This window comes from Pezoporus occidentalis, unplaced genomic scaffold (assembly GCF_034315485.1).
Source record: "Pezoporus occidentalis ecotype Australia unplaced genomic scaffold, CSIRO_AGI_Poc_V1 ctg42, whole genome shotgun sequence".
NCBI classification, from domain to species: domain Eukaryota; kingdom Metazoa; phylum Chordata; class Aves; order Psittaciformes; family Psittacidae; genus Pezoporus; species Pezoporus occidentalis.
In genome coordinates, this window is record NW_026915747.1 from 3,657,847 (window position 1) to 3,678,038 (window position 20,192).

Below are 20,192 nucleotides of genomic sequence, written 5' to 3' on the forward strand. Positions count from 1 at the left end.
GTTTTTAATCATAGAATCATAGAATGGTTAAGGTTGGAAGGGACCTTAAAGATCATCTAGCTCCAACACCTGCCACTAGACCAGGTTGCATACAGCAATTGTACTAACTACTAAGTACATGGTTAGTTACCATAAAACATCCTTACCTCCATATCAATCACCACTCACATTAATGGCTCTTAGTATCACCTATATGAACTAGTTTCTATTTCTCAGTTGCTAACTCTGTGCTTCCTATAGACCATTTCCTTTAATAACTTTAGCTCCCTATTTTATTTACAGCTTTCATATATAATTGCAAAATATCTCCTGTATGTCAATGTCAGTAATCAAGACTACTAAGATCTGCTAATTATTTGTTCCTGGAGGACAGCTTTTGCAAGGTAGCACCATTGCTCCAATCTTCTGATTGCTCAAGAGGACCACAGGAGTGCAAGTATCTGTCATACCTGTGAATTCCTTCTTGCACCGATCTCTCACGCTCTCCTCCAGGCCTTCAAGTTGTGATTTGATCTTTTCATACTCTCGTTCTGCTTGTTGGCTCTTGCGTCTTTATGGAATAGAGGTAAGATTTTTAAAGTTATAAACTGCAAAAGTAAGTAATTTGCAACAGCTCTGAGTGGGGGACATTTTCCTGGTTTTGATTTCTTTTTAAACACTGGCCGCAGAAGGAGAATGGAGGAGGACAGCAGGAACAGCAGACCAAGTCTTCATTCTGTGCAAACCAACCTGGCACCATCAAGGGCCTGCAGCTTCAAAGCACTTGGGCCAGCAATTTAATATCCAATAAGCTGTAGCTACAAATGCTTTCAATCACATATTAAGTACAGAAACTTAATTTGTATGTACTGAACAAAGACTGCTTGCAACATATCCTGCACTGGCTCTGAGCCACCCAGGTACTCCTGGTTCTGGAGCTAAAGTGAGAAGTTTGCAGGAGGTCCACAAGAACATCAATGCTGTACAGCACATACTTCAGCATTGCTTCAGCTATATTGATATGCACCGTAAGAGTGAAATCCACTCCCTCCTGAGAGACAGTATGAGGCCCTCCTTACTAACTTTAAAATTGGGATAGGTAGGTATTAAGTGAAATAAAGACATTGTTCTGGCCCTTAGTGAAGCATGAATTTCACCATTAATCATGAAATTTGTTTGTGGGTAACACTTATCTCCACTGGATAGGCCTAAATGACCCCTTAGCCAAATCCAAATCCATCCAGCTCAGACCTACTGTGCTGACTGAAGCAGCATAAACAGTGATGGATATGTATAAAGAATAAGTTATCTCCTTCACAAGAGGCACTTTAGCTGCCATGTAGGTGCACAACTCATCCTGAAATTGTGCGCTTGGCAAGCCTGGGACCAATTGTTGTGCTTATGTACAAAGGATGGACTGAGCTGACTGACACCAAGGAATTTGGTGTGTGTGAGAGGAATAAATTGGTGTTCCAGCTGTACATACGTTATTTCCAGCTGTAACTGACTTTCTTAACCTTGCAGCTCATAAGAAGAAGATAATTTCTGCAGACTGAGCTGAAAACAGTTACGTAATACCTTGAAAACTTTAGGACAGCAAACCCACCTAATTAAAGGAACTTACCTGTAACAGATGATAGAAATGATGATGATTGCTATCATTGGAATAAGTACCAGTGGCAAAATAAGATTCAGTGGGATGTCACTCACACGTGTATCGTATTCCACCCTTCCGAGGATCCACTCCCGGAGTCCAAATTTCACCTAAGTAGGTAAGCACAGACATTTGTCTCAAGAAGTGTATAGAGGCAGTGGTTCACTTTTCAGTTGCAGTCTAATTTCTTAGGAATTCTCACAAATGAATTTCTAGCACAAACTGCCAAACAAAGGGAACATTTCTGAATATTTTATGCTGAATTTAGGTCACTAGCACTTTATTCCATGAACTGATTTTATTTTGCCTAGCAGAGGAAGAAAAATCCCCAGTCTGTCTTGCTACAATTCCTATGTAATGAAGGTTGAAGGCATTTGGCAGCTTGGGACTGCTCTTTACATGTGATGTCATCTAGACAGCAGGCAGAAGCTGGAGGAAGAAAGAGCTGCAAGGAGTTTCTTCACAGTACTACAACTACTTTAAAGAACAAATTGCTTCAGTTAAAAAGCACTGTACTGTATCGGTGTCACTTACACATGGTATTAAATTCTATTGAAAAGGTAACTTACAATGAATTCAGGAAGGTTATTGATTGTATCTCTCTTCTGTCGTTTCTTTGGTTGAGGCTGTACTTCTGGTGGCTCACAATATAAGTCTGTTTCAGTTAGTGTCTTTATGTTGCAAGGCTCATCTCCCACAAAAGCCTGTGCCTCATCTATTGTCATGGCTTTGTTCAGGTTACTGCCCTAGACAGAAAATACAAGACTAAGTCATCATTGCAAAGTCTTCAAGACAGGAAGCCCTGAGTTGCAGCTTTGCATTTGGATCATTTTTAGCAGCAGAGGTGATTAGCACTCTAGCGTACAGAAGAGTAGAGTGGTTGGGAATTATGCAATTCCTCTCTTTTCCTTCCTGGAATGAGGAAAGATGTTCTCTCCAGTTCTTGGGAGCTTTATGGCAGAAGGCATTTCCAAATGCCAGGCTCAGCAGGAGGGAGCATCTTTGGGAAACCCAAAGTATTGCTAAAAGATAGGAACTCTCTGTGAGAAGGGCAGAGGGAAGGAAAGAGGAACTGACGATGTTCAACATCTAACAGAGGTAAGAGACTCTACCAAGCATTCTGGGTATGGTACCAAACAGCTGTTAAGAATTCGAGAAAGGAAGGAAAAATTCTATAAACACTTCAAGGACAAAATGAGCCACCACCATCTCTTGACAAGTTTACCTTTGCATTAATAAGTTTGTTGACTTGTTTCTTGATGCCATCTGTGAAGTTTTCAAAGGTTGGGTCTGCAACATAGGCAAAGGAGTGACTCTCATTTTTTACAACCAAATGATAATGATCCATTAGAATAGTAGTGGTAATGTTATAGTTTTCTGGATCTTCCAGTATTGGTGGGGAAGAAAAAACCACTGTGGTTTCATTGAGTCTTTTAACAAGCTTTCCTTCAAACTGTAAGAAACAAGAAGAACATGCACATTTTAGAGTCTGACTCATTCGTGTACATAACTATTGATAACCTTAGACTGTAGAAATAAAACAACTACATTCATATCCTCACCATACAGCAGAAATGCCACAGTATGAGGTATTTTCTGTAAATAAAATGAAACAAATTTGTTGATGGATATGAATTATTGATTCATTGTGTTCTATGCCTGCAGAAAAAGCTTAGGCTACGGATCAGTTTCCATTGCCTCCAAATTCTGTGGCTCTGTACCATATTGGGTTGGTATCATTAAATTGCTCTAAGATTGAGGGTTAACATGACAGCTTTAATCCAGATCATCTTTTGTACTATGAAGTATCTCAGGTAGATTCTTTTCTACTGACATTGTAAAATACCTCGCTGAAATTCCATACAATTACTAAGTGAATTTCAGAATAAAATTTACCAATTGTCAACCAACTACTCAAGGTAACAACAACTCAGTTAACCTGTCCTGCACCCCCATTCACAGAATCATAGAATAGTTAGGGTTGGAAAGGACATTAAGATCATCTAGTTCCAACCCCCCTGCCATGGGCAGGGACACCTCCCACTAAACCATGTCACCCAAATTACAGAAATGTTTTTATCCTAGAAACTCCTTCAAGTCATTCAGTAACATCAACCACAGCCAACAACACTAATAGGAACCCTCAACATTTCTTCTATCTTGACATTGCCATGTAAGTGGAAGCAAAACCAAGAAATAGAGAAGTTTCTAGTCTTAACCATGAACGTGTGCTGTATGTAATGCTAACTTAAGCTAATGTGCTGAGATGATACTGAGCATACATAAGAAGGGGGGTAAGAAATGTTGATAAACATTGACAAGAATGCTAAATAGCCTTTAAGATTGTCTTAGGAGTTAAGGTTATCAAGATAATAACATCTTGTAGTTTATGGCCTAAGAAACAGACAGTTTTCTTCTTAAAATTCTTTAAGGGTAGGGTTCTGAAGGACTCAAATCCAGCTGGCTTTGGTATACTCTTGAAGCTGAATCATGCATGTAATGCAATACATGCATTATATGGATCATAAGACAGTCTTAAATTGATAAGCAAGCCTTAGAAAAAGTATTTTTATTTTCTTACTGGAAGATCACTTTTAAGTCCTCAATCATCGCATTAAACAGTGCTCTTCATTAAAAGAGTGGGAAACTGGTAATGTCAATTCTTAACATGAGATGCAAGAAGGGTTCTTTCTTTTCACGTTATTTTTCACAACTCTTTGTGAGCATCCTATAGGTGGAATATACATGAAGTAAGAGAGAGAAGAAGACATGGCTCTTTGAGGCGTGAGAAAATAAAAGCCAATGACTGTGTAAAGCTGAGTACTCAGCATTATCTGGATTTGGGTCCTGTTTCAGGTAAATCTCTAAAGTTTGCAGGGGAGAAGAAAGAGAAAGACATGAAAATTTAACCACTTTCTAATTCTGAAATACATGCACTTCACCACTCAAATCTTAATTCTTTTATGCTTATTCATATTGAATTAAAATAATTTTAAAGCAGAAGACTGCAAGGTGCAAGTGAATGCAAGTCAAGATGGTGTGAGTGGGCTCTTCTCCCACGGAAACCCTGAACAGACCCAGAAATCTGTTTAGACCTTATTCCACTCTGAGTCCAGTGAGTGAACTTAAATGCATTTTTCAACAGACTATGTGTTATGTATCTAATGCGATGCCATTGTGAGGAAAGAAAGAAAATTACCCTTTTGAGATTCATTTTCCCTGCTTCTGGACGCTCTGCATACACCACCAATGAGAAACTCTGGATGAGCTCAAAACCGGTTCCAGTTACTGTAATATTTCTTCCTCCACTGAAAGGCAGAATTAAAAGAGAAATCAAGTCATTGGTAAATTACCACAACAGTATTTTATCCTGCACTGCTACTACTTCCACTGGAAGCACCTATATAATGCCTGTATGACAATTAGGTATCCTAAAAAAGGGATTTCTGTTAAAACTATGGATGACCGCAGCATTTATAAGCAGTGATGTCAACTTCAAACTCATTTTAAGACAGCAGAATAAAAAAAGGTACAAATTGCTTTGCCAGTATTTGTGGCTTTTGATTGTTACCTATCTTTATGTGTTTTACTTCTCCAATGTTTTTGTTAAAATCACTCCATCTACCACACACACAGAGACAAAGGTGAGAGTTTATTTTCCACAGGTCTGCAGGCACCAGGTTTCTCTACTTCCTTTCATTTGCAACACATTGTTTAAAAAATAATGCATTTGCATTAGAAGAAGAATGCATGCAAGTGGCCAGTGGGAGTTAAAGTCATCAAAGTAACATGAATTAAGAGGGACAGCAATCCTCAAAGCAATCCATTAAAGTAAGCTTCAGTTTATATAGAGGGGAAAAAAAGAAAGTATTTTAAACTCTGTGAAGTAAATCACTATTGATCTACCAAAAAGCCCTTCAGGCCTCAAACCCACCCAAACAAAAAAAATTAAAGGCAAATATTAAAACCAAATCCTATTTGACATAAGTGATAACTCAGCATTCAAGGAGGCAGGTACCAATTTCTTCAAGGGCAGGCACAGCCAATTTTACTTTTAATGCCCTGTTTGTATGGTCATGATATTCTTTTTATTGAAAGAAAGTGGAAACATCATGATCTCTCTTTTCTAACTCTGCCCCATTAAGAGACCAGAATACTAGGGAACAGCAGAGATCAGTGTGAATCCAGGTCATCAGTTCGTCCCTGTATCTGTCACAGAATGACTTTCATAACCAGAGGTATGCTGCAAAGACTTTTACACAAATGATTTGCCATATTGCTACAAATATGAGTGGCGCACATTCCTTTGGTTTCACAATTAGTACTGGGTGAGCTTTTTTCCAGAAGGAACAGTTACCAGATGGGGTGTTAGTGAGCACCACCGTAGAAGAGAGCATACCTTTTAAAAGCATTATTGAACTCTGATCTAGATTTCCTAAAAAGATACTTTTTTTTCCTCATGGGACAAAGAGATGACAAGCCATAATTTTCCTCTGTTCCCAGCATACTTATTAAAAGCTGAATAGAAGAACTGTTAGAAACCTTTTCATTAGAAACCTTTTATATATGTTATCCTATGGGATAAGGATTTGTAAGTAACACAAAGATCATGTTGTCTGACATCAAGCTGAAATGCTTTAAATCTCTTTCTTTGAGGTATCTTCATTTAAAAGAAGCTCATTACTTTTTCTGGTTTCAGGATTTACCTTTGAAGTGGGGATTAAAGTTCAAAGGTAAACAGAATGCTTTTAACATCAGCTGCGGTTAAGATCACAAACTCTACATATCTAAATGTGTGTATGGCTAGAATACAGGAGTTTTTATTTCAAACAGTTCTACATGTAATAGGTTTATTACATATTACACATTTTAACCCAATTGTAAATGAAGTTACGACAAACATTTTGTTACCTGCTGAAGCTATTTATTGGCAGGAACTTGGTGACAGTGGGATTCTCACGGTATGAAAACTGCTGTGGTACAGTACTTATTGTGCCTCCATAGTTCATTGTGACTGGAACAATTTCAACCTTGCTATTAGGTCCTGTAATGCAAACGATTTCATCCCCAAATTCGGTGCTAGATTGGAAAACAAAAAGAAGAAGAAACATCTTCAGTTACTAATGTTACCATTTGTAACATGATTTGTAATCTTTACTGTACAAAAGCAACAAAACCTGGGCTCTACTTTTGCTAGGCACTGAGTAGCTACAAGAGGAGACGACACTTTCCTCAGATCAGTGAGGGTCTTTAAAAAAAAGATGTAGGATATGAAAAGGAATAGTATACAAACACAAGAGCAATGCAATGTCAACACATTTCATGTGATTCCTTTTCTTTTTTGAGGGGGAAAGGGGAGAAAGAAAGGCAGCAATCAATAAAAGGAAAAGGAAATGAGAGGAACAAACCAAAGGGCACTAGAAGATTAAGATTTTATAAGGAACCACTGAGGAGTTGCTCAGCGAAAGCATGGTTGGGTTTGGAGCAGCCATTCAAGCGGAGAAAGCCGAAACTGGAAAAACCTTTGGATATCCAAGTTCTCCCACTTTGGTTGTTTATTTGGTGCTTCTCCCAGCTGGAGCCTCTGAGCGAGTTTCTGACGGTTATGTGCAGAACCCCATTGCATGGGATGAGTCACAAAGAGATAGACAATGGATTTGTTTAATTCCTAAAGGCCAGAAAAGGTTGGTGCTTTGTTAGAATACGCCTCTGTATTGTTATTTACTCAGGGTACATACACATTGCAAGGCTGGCTACCAACTGAAACTTGAACATCCTTCTTGGAACCAGTGGCCAGGTTTGTACCAGTGATGGTAAGTGTTGTTCCACCTGCTTGTGGTCCACTTTGAGGTCTTATTTGAGAAGGATGAGGTTCCTGCAAAGAGAGGATGGTCATACCAATGAAGAAAATGAAAATAAAATTTACACCAGTATTAACTGGTATAATAGCTAAATTACTACCTGAAAAATCATAAAACTAAAATAATAATGGACAATTCTTCTAAAATAAAACAAAATAGTCCATTGTTCAAGCTTAAGGAAGATGTAACAGATTATGGGAATGTGTATTTTCCTCATACTGTATTCTACATATATGAATCCATATAAAGGGTTTTATATGAATTTCAACTCCCTATTTACAAAATGTAGAGTTAGCTGCCATTAGGCTTGTGAGAGCTTTGTGTTGGATTTCCTGTTTTCAAATTTGTTTTAAGATTTTTCTTTCTTTTGGCTGAGTCTACCTTCACCTTTCCTCACCCTTTCTTAAATTCTGCGTCAGCTACAGGGGAGACAGAGCAAGGTTTTCAAAACTTGTACCGAACAGAAAGAATATTAAGATTCCCTTTATCTTGTAAGGCTCTTAATTGCAGTACAATTGTTATCCTATTCTTAAGCAATGAGCTTGCAAAGAAAGACAATCTGAAAATGCAAAACTTTTCTTTATGCACTTAGAACCTTAGAGAAGATTTCTGAAGACCAATTGAAACAAGCAGACACACTTCAAAATTGTTATGAAATTTGTTTGATATTTAAATTTCTCAAATAAGTTCCCTCCTTTTGTTCTCAATTCAGTCTTTGTTTCTGTGATTGTATTCCGGGAGCCATGACAAATAACATGAATTAACAGTGAGGGCTTTTCTTTTAATTGCTTCATCACTATCCCTGTTTCCAGTTGAGAAAAGCATCCTTATTCAGGGCAACACTGAAGCCACTGAATCAAGAGGCTGACTGAAACCACGTGAGATGGGTTACCAGTTGGCTCCATGGCCTGGCCATGCCAGCAGACATGCCACAGCCCTCGCGCCAGGGTGGTGGCTGCTGTGCATGCAGGCACAAGGTGGTCCCACGCAGGTGGCTGCCACATGTGACACACACACAGGTAGGATGCCAGGTCCAAGCATGTGGCAGGGGCACTGCTATGAAGGACCCTGCATTTGCTGTAGTATACCAGCTCAGCAGCTTAAGGAGGCTGTGAATAGGTAATGCTTTTTCTGATGTATAACTGTGCTTCTTCATCCATATTCAAACATAAGCTTTCCTTAAATGAGTCAAATAAGCAATACAATCTCATGCATATTTGTAAATGACATCTGCTCTCTTCATTGTGCATAATCTTGCTAAAACAGTTGCCTGATAATAAAGTCCAGGCTTGTGGCTATTCGGTACGAAGCATATGCAAATAAAGGAAGAGCAAGCAAGTTTAAAAGCTTCCCTTGCTGATGGTTTCCCTGATCACCATCAGACTGCACTGATCTCCCGCTCTTAGGAGGAAAAACTGTGTTCAGAAACAGAGAGCAAAAAGCCCACACCTTACTAGTTATGCAGCAAACCCCCTTCCCCCATGTTGTTTTGCTCAGGCACAGACTGCCATCTCTGTGACAGCTTACAGCTACATAACTGAGGGCCCAGGAATGGCAAGGAGGAGTGGGACTGATGTGCAGTTCAGTTCAAAGCTTAGTGAGCCATTGACAGGTTTTTAACAAACAGCAGGAATCCGTAAAAATGCATCCAATTGACCTCATGGTTACTTTACAAATTTGTTTTATTGAAGCACAGATTTCATGGAAACATGGAGAACTCGTACTTACTGTGCCTATTTTAGACTTTCACATCTGAGCAACTTCCCTCCGAAGGAATGCATCATGGTTCAGCACACTTCACAAATCCGCAATGACAACTGTAATTTGCTCTCAAGTCATTGAGCTTTAGGAATATGCTTTAACACTAATTGGGTGTCAATTGCTTTTCTTCCCTGAGAGAAATCTGTTTGTAAACCCTTCAATCCTCAAGATGTACGTTGCTGGAGCATATGACTGCTCTCCTGTGCTAACCTTTGATTTCATTTTATTTAATACATCACTCAAGTTACAAGATTTTATGTAAGGAAGAGACTCAAAGTCATTTTAAAGCATTCTTTTTTTAAGCAAAAAAGGAGCATTGATTTAATATAAAAGTTGACTAAAACTTGCTCACTTATGTCTATGTAACCCTCTCTGTGCATGCTCTTCTTTGGATTTGATTGCTTGGTCATTTAAGCAAAATTAAAATAAGTCACACCAGGGTAAGTAACAAGTTTGAGGGGGGCAGTTTTAAAACTCACACTTGAAGTTTAAATTAACACAAGTCTAGATATGCCCTTCAGAGAAAAACTCCTTTGTGCTTTTTTGTAACACATTTTGTTGCTAAAAAATTTACAGTCACATTTCATATAAAATACACAGCCAATGAACAGTTTATAAAAATGAATCAAATACATTAATACCACATGGACAGAAAACCATGCTTTTTAACAACTTCAAATTAAATCTTAATTCTTAAAAACTGTTCAGGACCTCTGTCTCACCCACAGTAGAACCCCACAGTAACGATTAGCTGTATAACATGCCTGGGATAGCTTTCAGATGAAAATTTCCCCCAAGAACCATGAAAGAATCAGAATGGACAAATTCAGTATTGCTGAACCTCAGAAAAACTACTAAAATTTGTAGCCTTTCCTCTAAATACTCCCTCCACTTAAAGCATAGCCTCTAAGGACAGACGTGGGAAGGAAAGGAACAAGAAAAGGTTCTGAAGCACCACACACCACTGTTTATGTGAAATATTCACCCTGTTAGAGCTCTGCTGGGTTATCCGATGGGTAACTCTGGCAGGGCAACAGCTGGCTCTCTTGCTAACAACCAGTAAATATCAGGTGAGCCATGAACTTGAAGCTGAACTGTCCAGCACCATTTTCTGTGAGAGACCTTTCAGTGATAGCCTCCTTTTGCCTTCCTAGGAACAGGGATGTATAGGTAACCAAATAGAGAAGTTATCTCTGACTAACATAGCTGCAAGGGGAAACAGAAACAAGTACCTGTTCTGTTTTCCTCAGAAACTGCTTTTTTTCCTAGCAAGACTCCAACTTGGCTGGAGTTTAAAGCCCAGCTACACCTAGTGGGAGAACACATCACCCACCCCTCACCCCATCCACAGCACAGGCACATCTTCAGGCTGAATGGAGAACTGAGGCCAATAGCCACTGTGGGAGCTAAGACCAGTAGCAGCCAAGGAGGAGGTGGAATAGTTACGTTTAACCCTTGTTTTCTGTCAAATTGCTGTCCTCGCAGCAGTTCCTCGAACCAGCTTAATACAAAGTATTCATATTTAACCTATTTAAAGTAATTTTGCACATACCAAGAGCTCTCCAGACACAAATAATGTGGACACCTCATAAAGATGATCTAATAAGGAGAAGCTCAACTATATGTGCAGAGGAATTCTTCAGCATAACTGCTAAGACAAAGCATAGTAACAGTCTGTTACTGTAAACTTGTCAGGAAAATGATTTGATTAATTTTAACTTGCTACTTTCCATTTCACATTTTCCACCTTTCCCTTCCACTCAAGGACCTACCAGAAAAAATAAGTAGTTAAAATAAATTACCAAGAATTTGAACAATTTTAATAACCATTTTATTGCAAAACCAATGTGCTATGAGCAAGTTTTAATGTTCTCCTAAAATATTCATGTGGGGCTCAAGGAACAAAGTTACCTCAGCCCACCTGGTGGTCTTCTTAAGAGTACCAATAAAGAAAAAGGAATTGGGTCATCCAAATGCTCCAGCAGAAAGCATTTTGCAGAAACACAATTAGGTAGATAGGATCAGCAGGAGGATGATATTCTGCTGACTGCCAAGATAATTTGGAAAAGTACCATCACTGGTGGTACGAGCTTTCAACAAGAACCATGTTACCCAAGTTAAAGGTAGTCCCTTCCCATGGCTGACATGGCACTTACCAGTGGGACAGAGAGGTTCAGACCCCTGGAAGCTGCCTGGTCTAGTCTCACCTTACACGCATGCAGTCTAGCAAAGCCACACCTAACCCACGGCTCTGTATTGCTTACCACAGCCCTGCATGACATTCCTTTTCCTTGCAGAGGAAAATGAAGGGCAAAGGGTAAATCCTTCACTGCAAACCTTGTTTGAGGGATAATAAAAATGTTGCTTTATCCAAGAGGCAAACCCCTTTAGTCTGAACTCAACCCTGAGCAATACTGAATCTTCAACCACTACAAACAGCACTGATAAACCTAGGACCTCGAGTGCAAGATCAGTGATGCCACCTTTTGTAAATGCCCTCAAGGATTTTTTTTATCTCCTTATTTCTGCCTTTTTCTCATTTCAGTCTCTGAATCAGAAGTATGCCTGCTTTCCTAATAAATACCCTGCTTTCATTTTCAGCCCTCTGCACCTTGGGATTTTTGCTGGCTCAGTCAGAAGGTGCCTGGGGAAGTATAACATCACAGCACAGTGAACTACTATAACATCACACCACAGTGCTCATTGCAATTATGATGGTAAGCAGAACATTTGATTATGTGTCCTATATGGAATTTGAAGCAGTCTTGTAATAATTCTTCTGGAAAACATCAGCCCTTATGAGGACTTGGCAATAATTCATTTCTCATGGACACAGTAAAACTTAAACAATCCTGCAAATTCTAATTTAACCCTTGTTTTATAATTCCTTAAAGTGTAGAAAATCATAATTCATACATATTTCAGTCTTTTTCTTATTCTGCTTGAAAGGGAGGAATGTTCTTTCAGGCCTATACTTCTCCTTTTGTCACCAGGAAAATACTGTTCATATCTTCCAGGTAGTTAAATATTTTCTGCAGTAACAAATTACCTTGTTATGTGGGGTTTTTGATAGTCTAGTTTAAAAAAGCCTGTTTCAATGTCTGTCAGATGTTCTTAAGCGTGTTTCTTGCCCAGTCTGGTAAGCCATCTCCTCGCAGAGGGACTTCCCACAGCTGGGATCCCCCAGTGTCTTACGATCTCTCTCATGATCATGCCCTAGGAAGTAGATTTGCTCTTCTGGCAAAACATGCACATCCATAGCTATAATGTTCAGAATAAAATAGAATCAGAATCATTCAGGTTGGAAAAGACCCTTAAGATCATCAAGTCCAACCGTAAACCCAATACTGCCAACTTGGAAGACACAATGACCAGCTTGCCAACAGATGCAACTTGTTCTCTACTGCATGGTTTATCCTGAATAAATAATTTGATCTGACTGGATTTCTTGCTTGTAGATCTATGTAGACTGTAGCTTCCCAGTCATGGGAAATACATTTTACATACCTCACATACAAACCTTCCTTAAATCCTACTTAGGTGTAATAATGTTGAGCTAGAGATCTCAAAGTCTACCTGCAACCTAACTTTCCCATGTAGCACCAGATTGCTGAGTTAGTACTCCTGAACTGATAAAGCAGCTTTCCCACTGCTTTGATAACCATGGCAGCTTTGCTGGAAGGATAGTAACACTATGAATAAGCTAACTCTTCTGCTTTTGTGACTGTGAGTGGTGCCCATCCTGTTGATATGGTTTACCCAAAAGCCGTGTTTATCTGCTGCCATTTGAGGCAGTGAGACAATGACAATTTCCAAGTCCTTGTACATTGCCTATATTACATAATGCTCAAACAGTGCTAGTTTGTTCAGCAGGAAATTTGTTTATTCTCTCTGTAATACCAATGAATTCCGTTACGTGGCATTCACATTCCTGTGTGTCACTGCCTTATCTTTTCATCAGGGACTCACCTGAGCTTCACCAACCTGAGCTTCACCAACTGTATTTTTTGCTTTTGCCTCACAGCAATGTTATTGTCTTTTACCAGCACGTCCCCTGAGGTGCTCTGTGCTTCGTCAGCACAGAGGTACTGGGATAAAAAAAGAAAAGCACTGGCAAGCCAGCTTACACTGGCCCAAGTATATATATGACTTCACACTCAGGCCTTTTTCCAGTGTCCTGTTTTCTTCATCACAGCCGGAAGTCTCTTCTTTGCTTGTATTCTTTGCCTCCTACCTACAAATCTGTTCACAGGAAGGCTTTCATTGTCGTTTCAGTCTTTCTGCATGCTAGAGGGTAAATTATCTCCATGTCTGTTCCACATATAACCACATTTTGACACGAACTTACTTATTAGCAGTGTACATGACTGCTGCTCTTGCACAGCTACTACAGATCCTCTGATCATTCACATTTCAGCTCTTACATTTTTCAGCCTGTTTATTAATCTAGAATGAACTTTTTAATCTTTAATTTTTTTATGACTTGTGGTCTGCCTTTCTGCACAGTTAGGAGGGCGATCTCGTATTTCTTCAGGTTTCTGATTACAGTTTTAGTAAAAGATACCTTTTACAGGCTGAAAAAGCTTTCAGAGAGCTCCGAGCATTTTAGATCTCTGTGGTCGGCCTGTGTCAAATCAAAGCACAGCTTCTACCTGGCTAACAGTGGGGTTACTCCTATTCTTTTCTGGTTTTTATCCAGCTTCTTTGCAATTTTCTCATTAAAGATATGCAAGTGCAACAGAGAACCATTTCCTCAACCTCTTTTTCACTCAGCTGAATTACACTTGGGATCTGATCTGCCAGGCTGGTGTACATTCCTTTTGACTTGGTTTGTTTGCTTTGCAGCTTTCCTAGTTTACACTGTCATGTCCAGCCAGCTCACTTCTGGTCCCTTGCACGGTATTCAAGAACAAGAGGAGTGCACTCCTGTGGAGCATCAGCTTGGTTCTGCATGTTTTCTTTTTCCATTTCTCTACTTTTCTGCTTGTCTGTCGCTGAGCATATCCTCAACTTCTCATATTCTTGGGCATGACCCTCTAAATAGGGTTACTATCTGCTGTAGTATTCGTCTGAGGTAGGCAGTTTCTAGTCCAAGAACCACAGCACTGAGATTACACTTTATCCTTCACTAATGCATAAAATCAAAGAGAGAAACAACCAGCCACCAAAGAGCCTACTGGCGGATCACAAGAGGGGCGAGAAATTCAGGAACAGTTGGAAGGAAACAGAGGAGGGGAGACTAACAGAGATGCAAAGAAACCTTGGCATGAAGTCTACACTTCAAAGGGGGGTGCTGGAGAAAACGTAACTGTGCCAGACCACAAGCAGAGACAACTGGGGAGGGAAAAGAGGATGGTGGCAGAGTATACCCCCGTGACGCCATGAGAGATGCCAGCTGCAGCACAAGGGGAAGCCAGCAACGGATGGATGTGTTCAAATGGACATGATGGGCAGCAAATGGCAAAGCCACCTAAGCTCCTTTCTGCCGTGACCTCCAGCTGGGGGTTTGCCTTTGATGCAAGAGCACATCTTCCAAGCAGGAATGGGCTCCTGTGCTTCCACAGAAGCAGAGCACAGGGATGCTGTCAAGGACATGATGTCAGTGCACATGCATGTGGGTAAGATTTTCACGAGTGTACAGAGTACATTATTGCTCTGTATTTATCTCATCCATCCTTTCCTCCACAAGTAACCTTTCACCTTCCTCACCCTGGTCCCAGCAGCAGTAAGTTCTGGCTCTTGAAGCAGGTCCGTAAAACCACTGTTTGTTACCAAAATTATCTGCCAAATTATTCTGCCAGCCCTTGCATATAATGCACACAAATATTCAAGGCATTAAAGGCACAGACCATGAAGTGCTGTAGGCACCAGCTACCTTCTTGGAGGTCAAAATGTCATTTCATGGACTATAAAGGTAACCACAGGAGCTAAATTAATCTTCTGAATGGGGCACACAAATCATTAGGAACTGCTCTTTCCCCCTTCACTTCCCTCTGTTCTCCGACTCAAAGGAGAGTCTTCTTTTTTCTTCTTGTTTCTGCAGACAAGCCACCCACTCACAGGATATTCAACCAGAAGATTTCCATTGTGTGCTCTTGGCAGCCTGGTGCTCACCGCAGTGGCTGACCTGACCCACCAGCTCATCTCGTCACAGCACACACAAAACAAGCCAGGCTTCAGCTCCTGGGTTATTTCTGCAACAGCAGAGAAGTGAGATGAGTCCTGCCTTTCCGAGGCTGCTTTGTTCAACTCTCACACCATGTGAGCTGATCAAACGCTTCCAGGCAGTGCAGGTGCCCAGGCACAGAATTTGCCTGGCAGTGCATGTTGCGCGCTGTGTGCTGTGGATGGGATGCTTATGCAAAGGGCTGATATTTTAAACAAGTAATTTTTTGGACTGCAGGCAGCATCTTTTGATCGTGAGGCAAACACCACATGATTTTCTGAAAAGACCACAGAGCCTTGCTGACAGGTCTGATGGAGAACTGGAAGCATGCATGACTGGAAAGTCTGCATTATCATAGGGCCAGGGTTCACTGGCAGCTTTCAAGCAGACCCACGAACACTGGATGGTGGGATGTGTATTTAAGTGCATAGCTCAGATGACAGAGAATTAAGTCTAATAATAACCACATGAGGAAGGGCCAGCTTTGCTAAAACTCTCCACTACCCAGGAGTTCTGGCTCCTGTGCAGGCTGGCACACAAACAAGATGTGCTTCAGGAGTCGGGAATAAAATAAGATCCTCTGGAAGCAATTCCAGACTGCTGCAGATGTGTGGCTTATCAGCATCAATTGTAATGGCATCCAGCATGTAATATCCTCCCCCTCTCCTTGCAAAAACCCACCCAAGCCCCACAGCTACAGTGTAGAATCCATGTGCTGAGGTAAAAACTTGGAGAGAAAAATCAAGGAGTGAGCTAAACTCCACAAAAGCCTTGTGGTACTACTCAACTGCACTGGTGAGAGCTCCCAGAGCAATTGCTTCAAACATCAAGAAGGAAAGCAGAGGATGGATGCAAGTAAGAGGAAACTGCCAAGTCAGGAGTAGATTAAGCAGAAGACTGCACCTTGTTAAATGGAACTGTGCTGTTCAGTTTCACATTCAAACTACCAGTATGGTGAATAGTGATACGGAGATCTAAAGATTTCTATATTCCATTTTGTGATTTTGTGCCCCCCCCCTTTGTCTCAATAGTCATGTTCATGTTTGCTTTTAGATCAGACTCTACTTTATCCACCCTTCTTCTCTTTTGATTCATCTCATCTTGTTTAGGTAAATAGACTTCCTGATTTACTAAAAGCCATTCTTTATACACCAGTCCCTAAATTACCTTCAGCACCTCAGAAATGTATTACACTTTTGCAAGTTCTACCTTTAATTTCACCATCTTACATTTATTAGAGCTAGAAACAATATAGTCTTTTTAATCTGCATACCCTAAAACTCACCGAGTTACTCTTGCAAACAGATGCTAGAGATCCCAGAACCAGCTGCAAGCCCTCAGTGGCTCAAGTCTGAGAATAAGGTATTCTGAGAAAGGAATCATGCTTTGTATGGGATCAGCAAATGTGGGCTATATATCTAGGAGGAGCTTAACTCCTTCCTTTGATACTGTTTTTCACTGTTACAGTAACAAGCAAATCAGATAAAGTTCACAACCAACAAAAAAGCAGGACTGGCCTTCAGCCATGTTACTGCTCCACCTGTTCAGAGACCAGCCAAGCTGTCAGTGCTCCAGATGTGCTGCATAGCTGGATATTAAAATTTAGCATCACTTCATTTCTGTTTCACTAAACGGGAAAATGGTTACTGCCTGATCCTGATTATAGCAAAAGAACAGAAACGGCAGTAGAGGAGGACTGGGTTACCAGAATTTAATTTCACTGGAATGGCTGGACTTGAACAACGCTCAGCTTGGATACAGAAACTGTGATGGGTAGGGAGAAATAGAGCTTTCCTCCACTGTTATGCATCTGTATAGATGAAGTGTTTACTGCACAGCACAGACTCTTGTGCACCTAGGCATTTTAGTTCAGAAATCATTTTAAATTGAAACCATGGCTTCCCTTTCAACCCATTTTTGACCCATTTAATGGAGGCTCAGAAATGCACTGTGCTGCCAGACAGGGCAGAAACAGGAGTCTGAGCCCTGTGTTGGGCCAGCTATCGACCTCATCAATACCGCTTTAAAAATGCGTCTCACTGTTGAGACTGGTTATCAACTAGAGCCGAATGCAGCAGTATTTCTAGGGTCATAGAATAGTTTGGGTTGGAAGGGACCTTTAAAACTCATCCAGTTCCAGCCCCCTGCCATGGGCAGGGACACCTCCCACTAGACCAGGTTGCTCCAAGCCATGTCCAACCTGGCCTTGAACACTGCCAGGGATGGGGCAGCCACAGCTTCTCTGGGCAACCTGTGCCAGTGCCTCAGCACCCTCACCATAAAAAACGTTCTTCCTTATATCTAATCTACTTGATAACTGACTTTGTGGGTTTAGTGGTAGACATTAGTCATAAGTATGACACTGAGAGTGTGGGGAGTATGATGACACCTTTGGTGTACACACGAGGCTGAGCAGCTGCATTGTCTCCTTATGCACTATTTGTGCACTTCTGCCCTGTGCTACCACACACTGCATTTAGAGTGGTCACTGCTAAAGCTGAAGCTATTGTGCTTCAGATGATCAGAACATACAGTGAAAACAGTGGTAACTGGTCCCTCCCCATACAAGGAGTAAGGCTCCTGTTCCTCCCAAAAACTTGCAGTTAACAAACAGGTTTAGTTCCCTGCAAGCTGAGGAGCTGGGCATGACTTAAGTGAAGGAACTGAACTGATGGATGCTGTGCCACACAGGATGACTTCAAGTGAAGGAGCTCAACTGCTGGATGCTGTGCCACACAGGATGACCTCAAGTGAAGGAACTGAACTGCTGGATGCTGTGCCACACAGGATGACCTCAAGTGAAGGAACTGAGATACTGATCCCTGTGCCAGTGTGGAATGTGCAGAATGACCTGGAAGAAATGGCAAGTGATCACTGTGGTGACTCTGCTGTGCAGGACAGAGGCACCCATCTGCCAGGTGCTTGTCTAGAGAGGTCTGTAGTCTGCTGGGCCTCAAATTAGATATGTCATGGAAAGACTACCGAGGCTTGTCCACACATCCCGCTATTACCCCCTGCTGCTCTTTCATGTGGGCACCAATGACACTGAGGATAACCCGGGAACTATCAAACAGGATTTCAGCTCTGGGGATGGTGGTCAAGGCTCTGGGGGCCAAGGTAGCTTTCTCCTTGATCCTTCAGTTAAGGTACGTGACAAGAAGAAGAGTAGACAGATTCACCAAGTAAAAAACTGGCTGTGTTGCTGGTGTTGGCAACAGGGTTTTGGTTTCTAGAACCATGGGACCTTGTTTAAAGATCAACAGCTGATTGGGAGGACAGGATCACCTCACCCAACAGGGCACATGCATCTTTGCCAACAGATTGGCCAGCCTGGTAAGAAGAGCTTTAAACTAAGAAAGGTGGGGAAGAGGAGAGTTCTAGACACCACACATGCATGGCAACACAAGGCTTGAGTGCGGATACCTCCAGCAAGTGCATACAGCCAAGGAAGTGCCTACAGGACCTGTACATGGGGTATCCTCTTGCACCCCTCCTGGGAAACTGACACACCTGAATACCTCTCTGAAGTGCATGTATACCAGTGCACGGAGTATGGGAAACAGGAAGAATTAGAGATCTATGTGCAGTCACTAGGCTTCAATTTCATTGCAATTACAGAGACGTGGCAGGATAGTTCACATGACTGGAATGATGTCATGAACGGTTACACACTTGTTAGGAAAGACAGGACAGGAAGGCAAGGTGATAGAGTTGACCTTCATGTAAGAACCTCTGGAACATCTGGAGCTCTGGGCTGCTGGGATGATTAAGGTTGTGGAGCATCTCTCATCAGGAAAGGCTGAAGGAGCTGGGTCTGCTCAGCCTACAGAAGGATCGGGGGATCTGATCAATAAATATAAGTATCTGAAGGGAGGGTGTCAAGAGGATGGTGCCAGACTCTTCTCAGTGATCCCAGGTGATAGGGCAAGGGGCAACAGGCATAAAGTAAAACACAGGAAGTTCCACCTGAACATGAGGAAGAACTTCTTCACTGTGAGGGTGACCAAACATTGGAATAGGTTGCCCAGAGAGGCTGTGGAATCTCCTTCCCTGGAGATACTCAAGAGCCATCTGGACGCAATCCTGAGCAATGTGCTCTGGGTGACCCTGCTTGAGCAGGGAGGTTGGATTAGATGATCCCTGATGGTCCCTTCCAACCTCAGCCATTTTGTGATTCTGTGATAATTACCAGCAGGAAGGTAGCCAGACAATGTGCCAAAGAAAGGTGGAAATACATAATAGAAAATTTATTTTAGGAAGGCTCTTGGAAAGAAAAGTATTTTCTTTTCTTTGTATACACAAAATGGAAGAGGTTTTTAACAAAGCACAGATTTCACATGTTTGCTGAAAGAAGTAGCCAAAGAAATGCCTGAAAACAGAAGTGAAACAAGATTGTAGCTTTTAAGACAATGTCAACTGAAATGATTGTTGCTTTGATTATCTGTTCGCATGTCAAAGTGCTCCTGTCACACTTGTAGAGGTGCGTGTCAGTGCGCTGCCCTGAACTGACTTTAATCCTAATATAGTCCACAGTTGTCTTAATTTTCTTGTGAAACTAAAAGAAATGAAACCAGAAATGAATTTCACCAGTTTTAAAGCATGAGCTGTATTACTTGCCATTGCTTTGCATTTTGTAAATAGAGTCCCCATGGAAAGATTTTTGCAGTAAATTAAAATGCTCTTTATTGGCAGTTAGTTTAGATATCTGATATTTCAGTAACCTCAATGCAGGCAGACATGGGCACACAGGGAGTCCTGGACTTGCAAGAAA

General features: G+C 41.2%; 1 protein-coding gene across 4 annotated transcripts in view; it reads right to left on the reverse strand.

Moving 5' to 3' along the window:
- The window catches only part of PLXNB2 (plexin B2), a 251,973-nt gene that overhangs the window by 25,398 nt on the left and 206,383 nt on the right, over positions 1 to 20,192 (reverse strand). For all 4 annotated transcript variants that reach the window (XM_062634239.1, XM_062634242.1, XM_062634241.1 and 1 more), the window contains 7 exons: positions 7,372 to 7,508; positions 6,545 to 6,712; positions 4,833 to 4,941; positions 2,859 to 3,086; positions 2,203 to 2,379; positions 1,604 to 1,743; positions 450 to 550 (listed from right to left, as the gene is read on the reverse strand). In XM_062634239.1, coding sequence (XP_062490223.1) covers positions 450 to 550; positions 1,604 to 1,743; positions 2,203 to 2,379; positions 2,859 to 3,086; positions 4,833 to 4,941; positions 6,545 to 6,712; positions 7,372 to 7,508 — 1,060 coding nt within the window. The remainder of the gene's footprint in view (positions 1 to 449; positions 551 to 1,603; positions 1,744 to 2,202; positions 2,380 to 2,858; positions 3,087 to 4,832; positions 4,942 to 6,544; positions 6,713 to 7,371; positions 7,509 to 20,192) is intronic.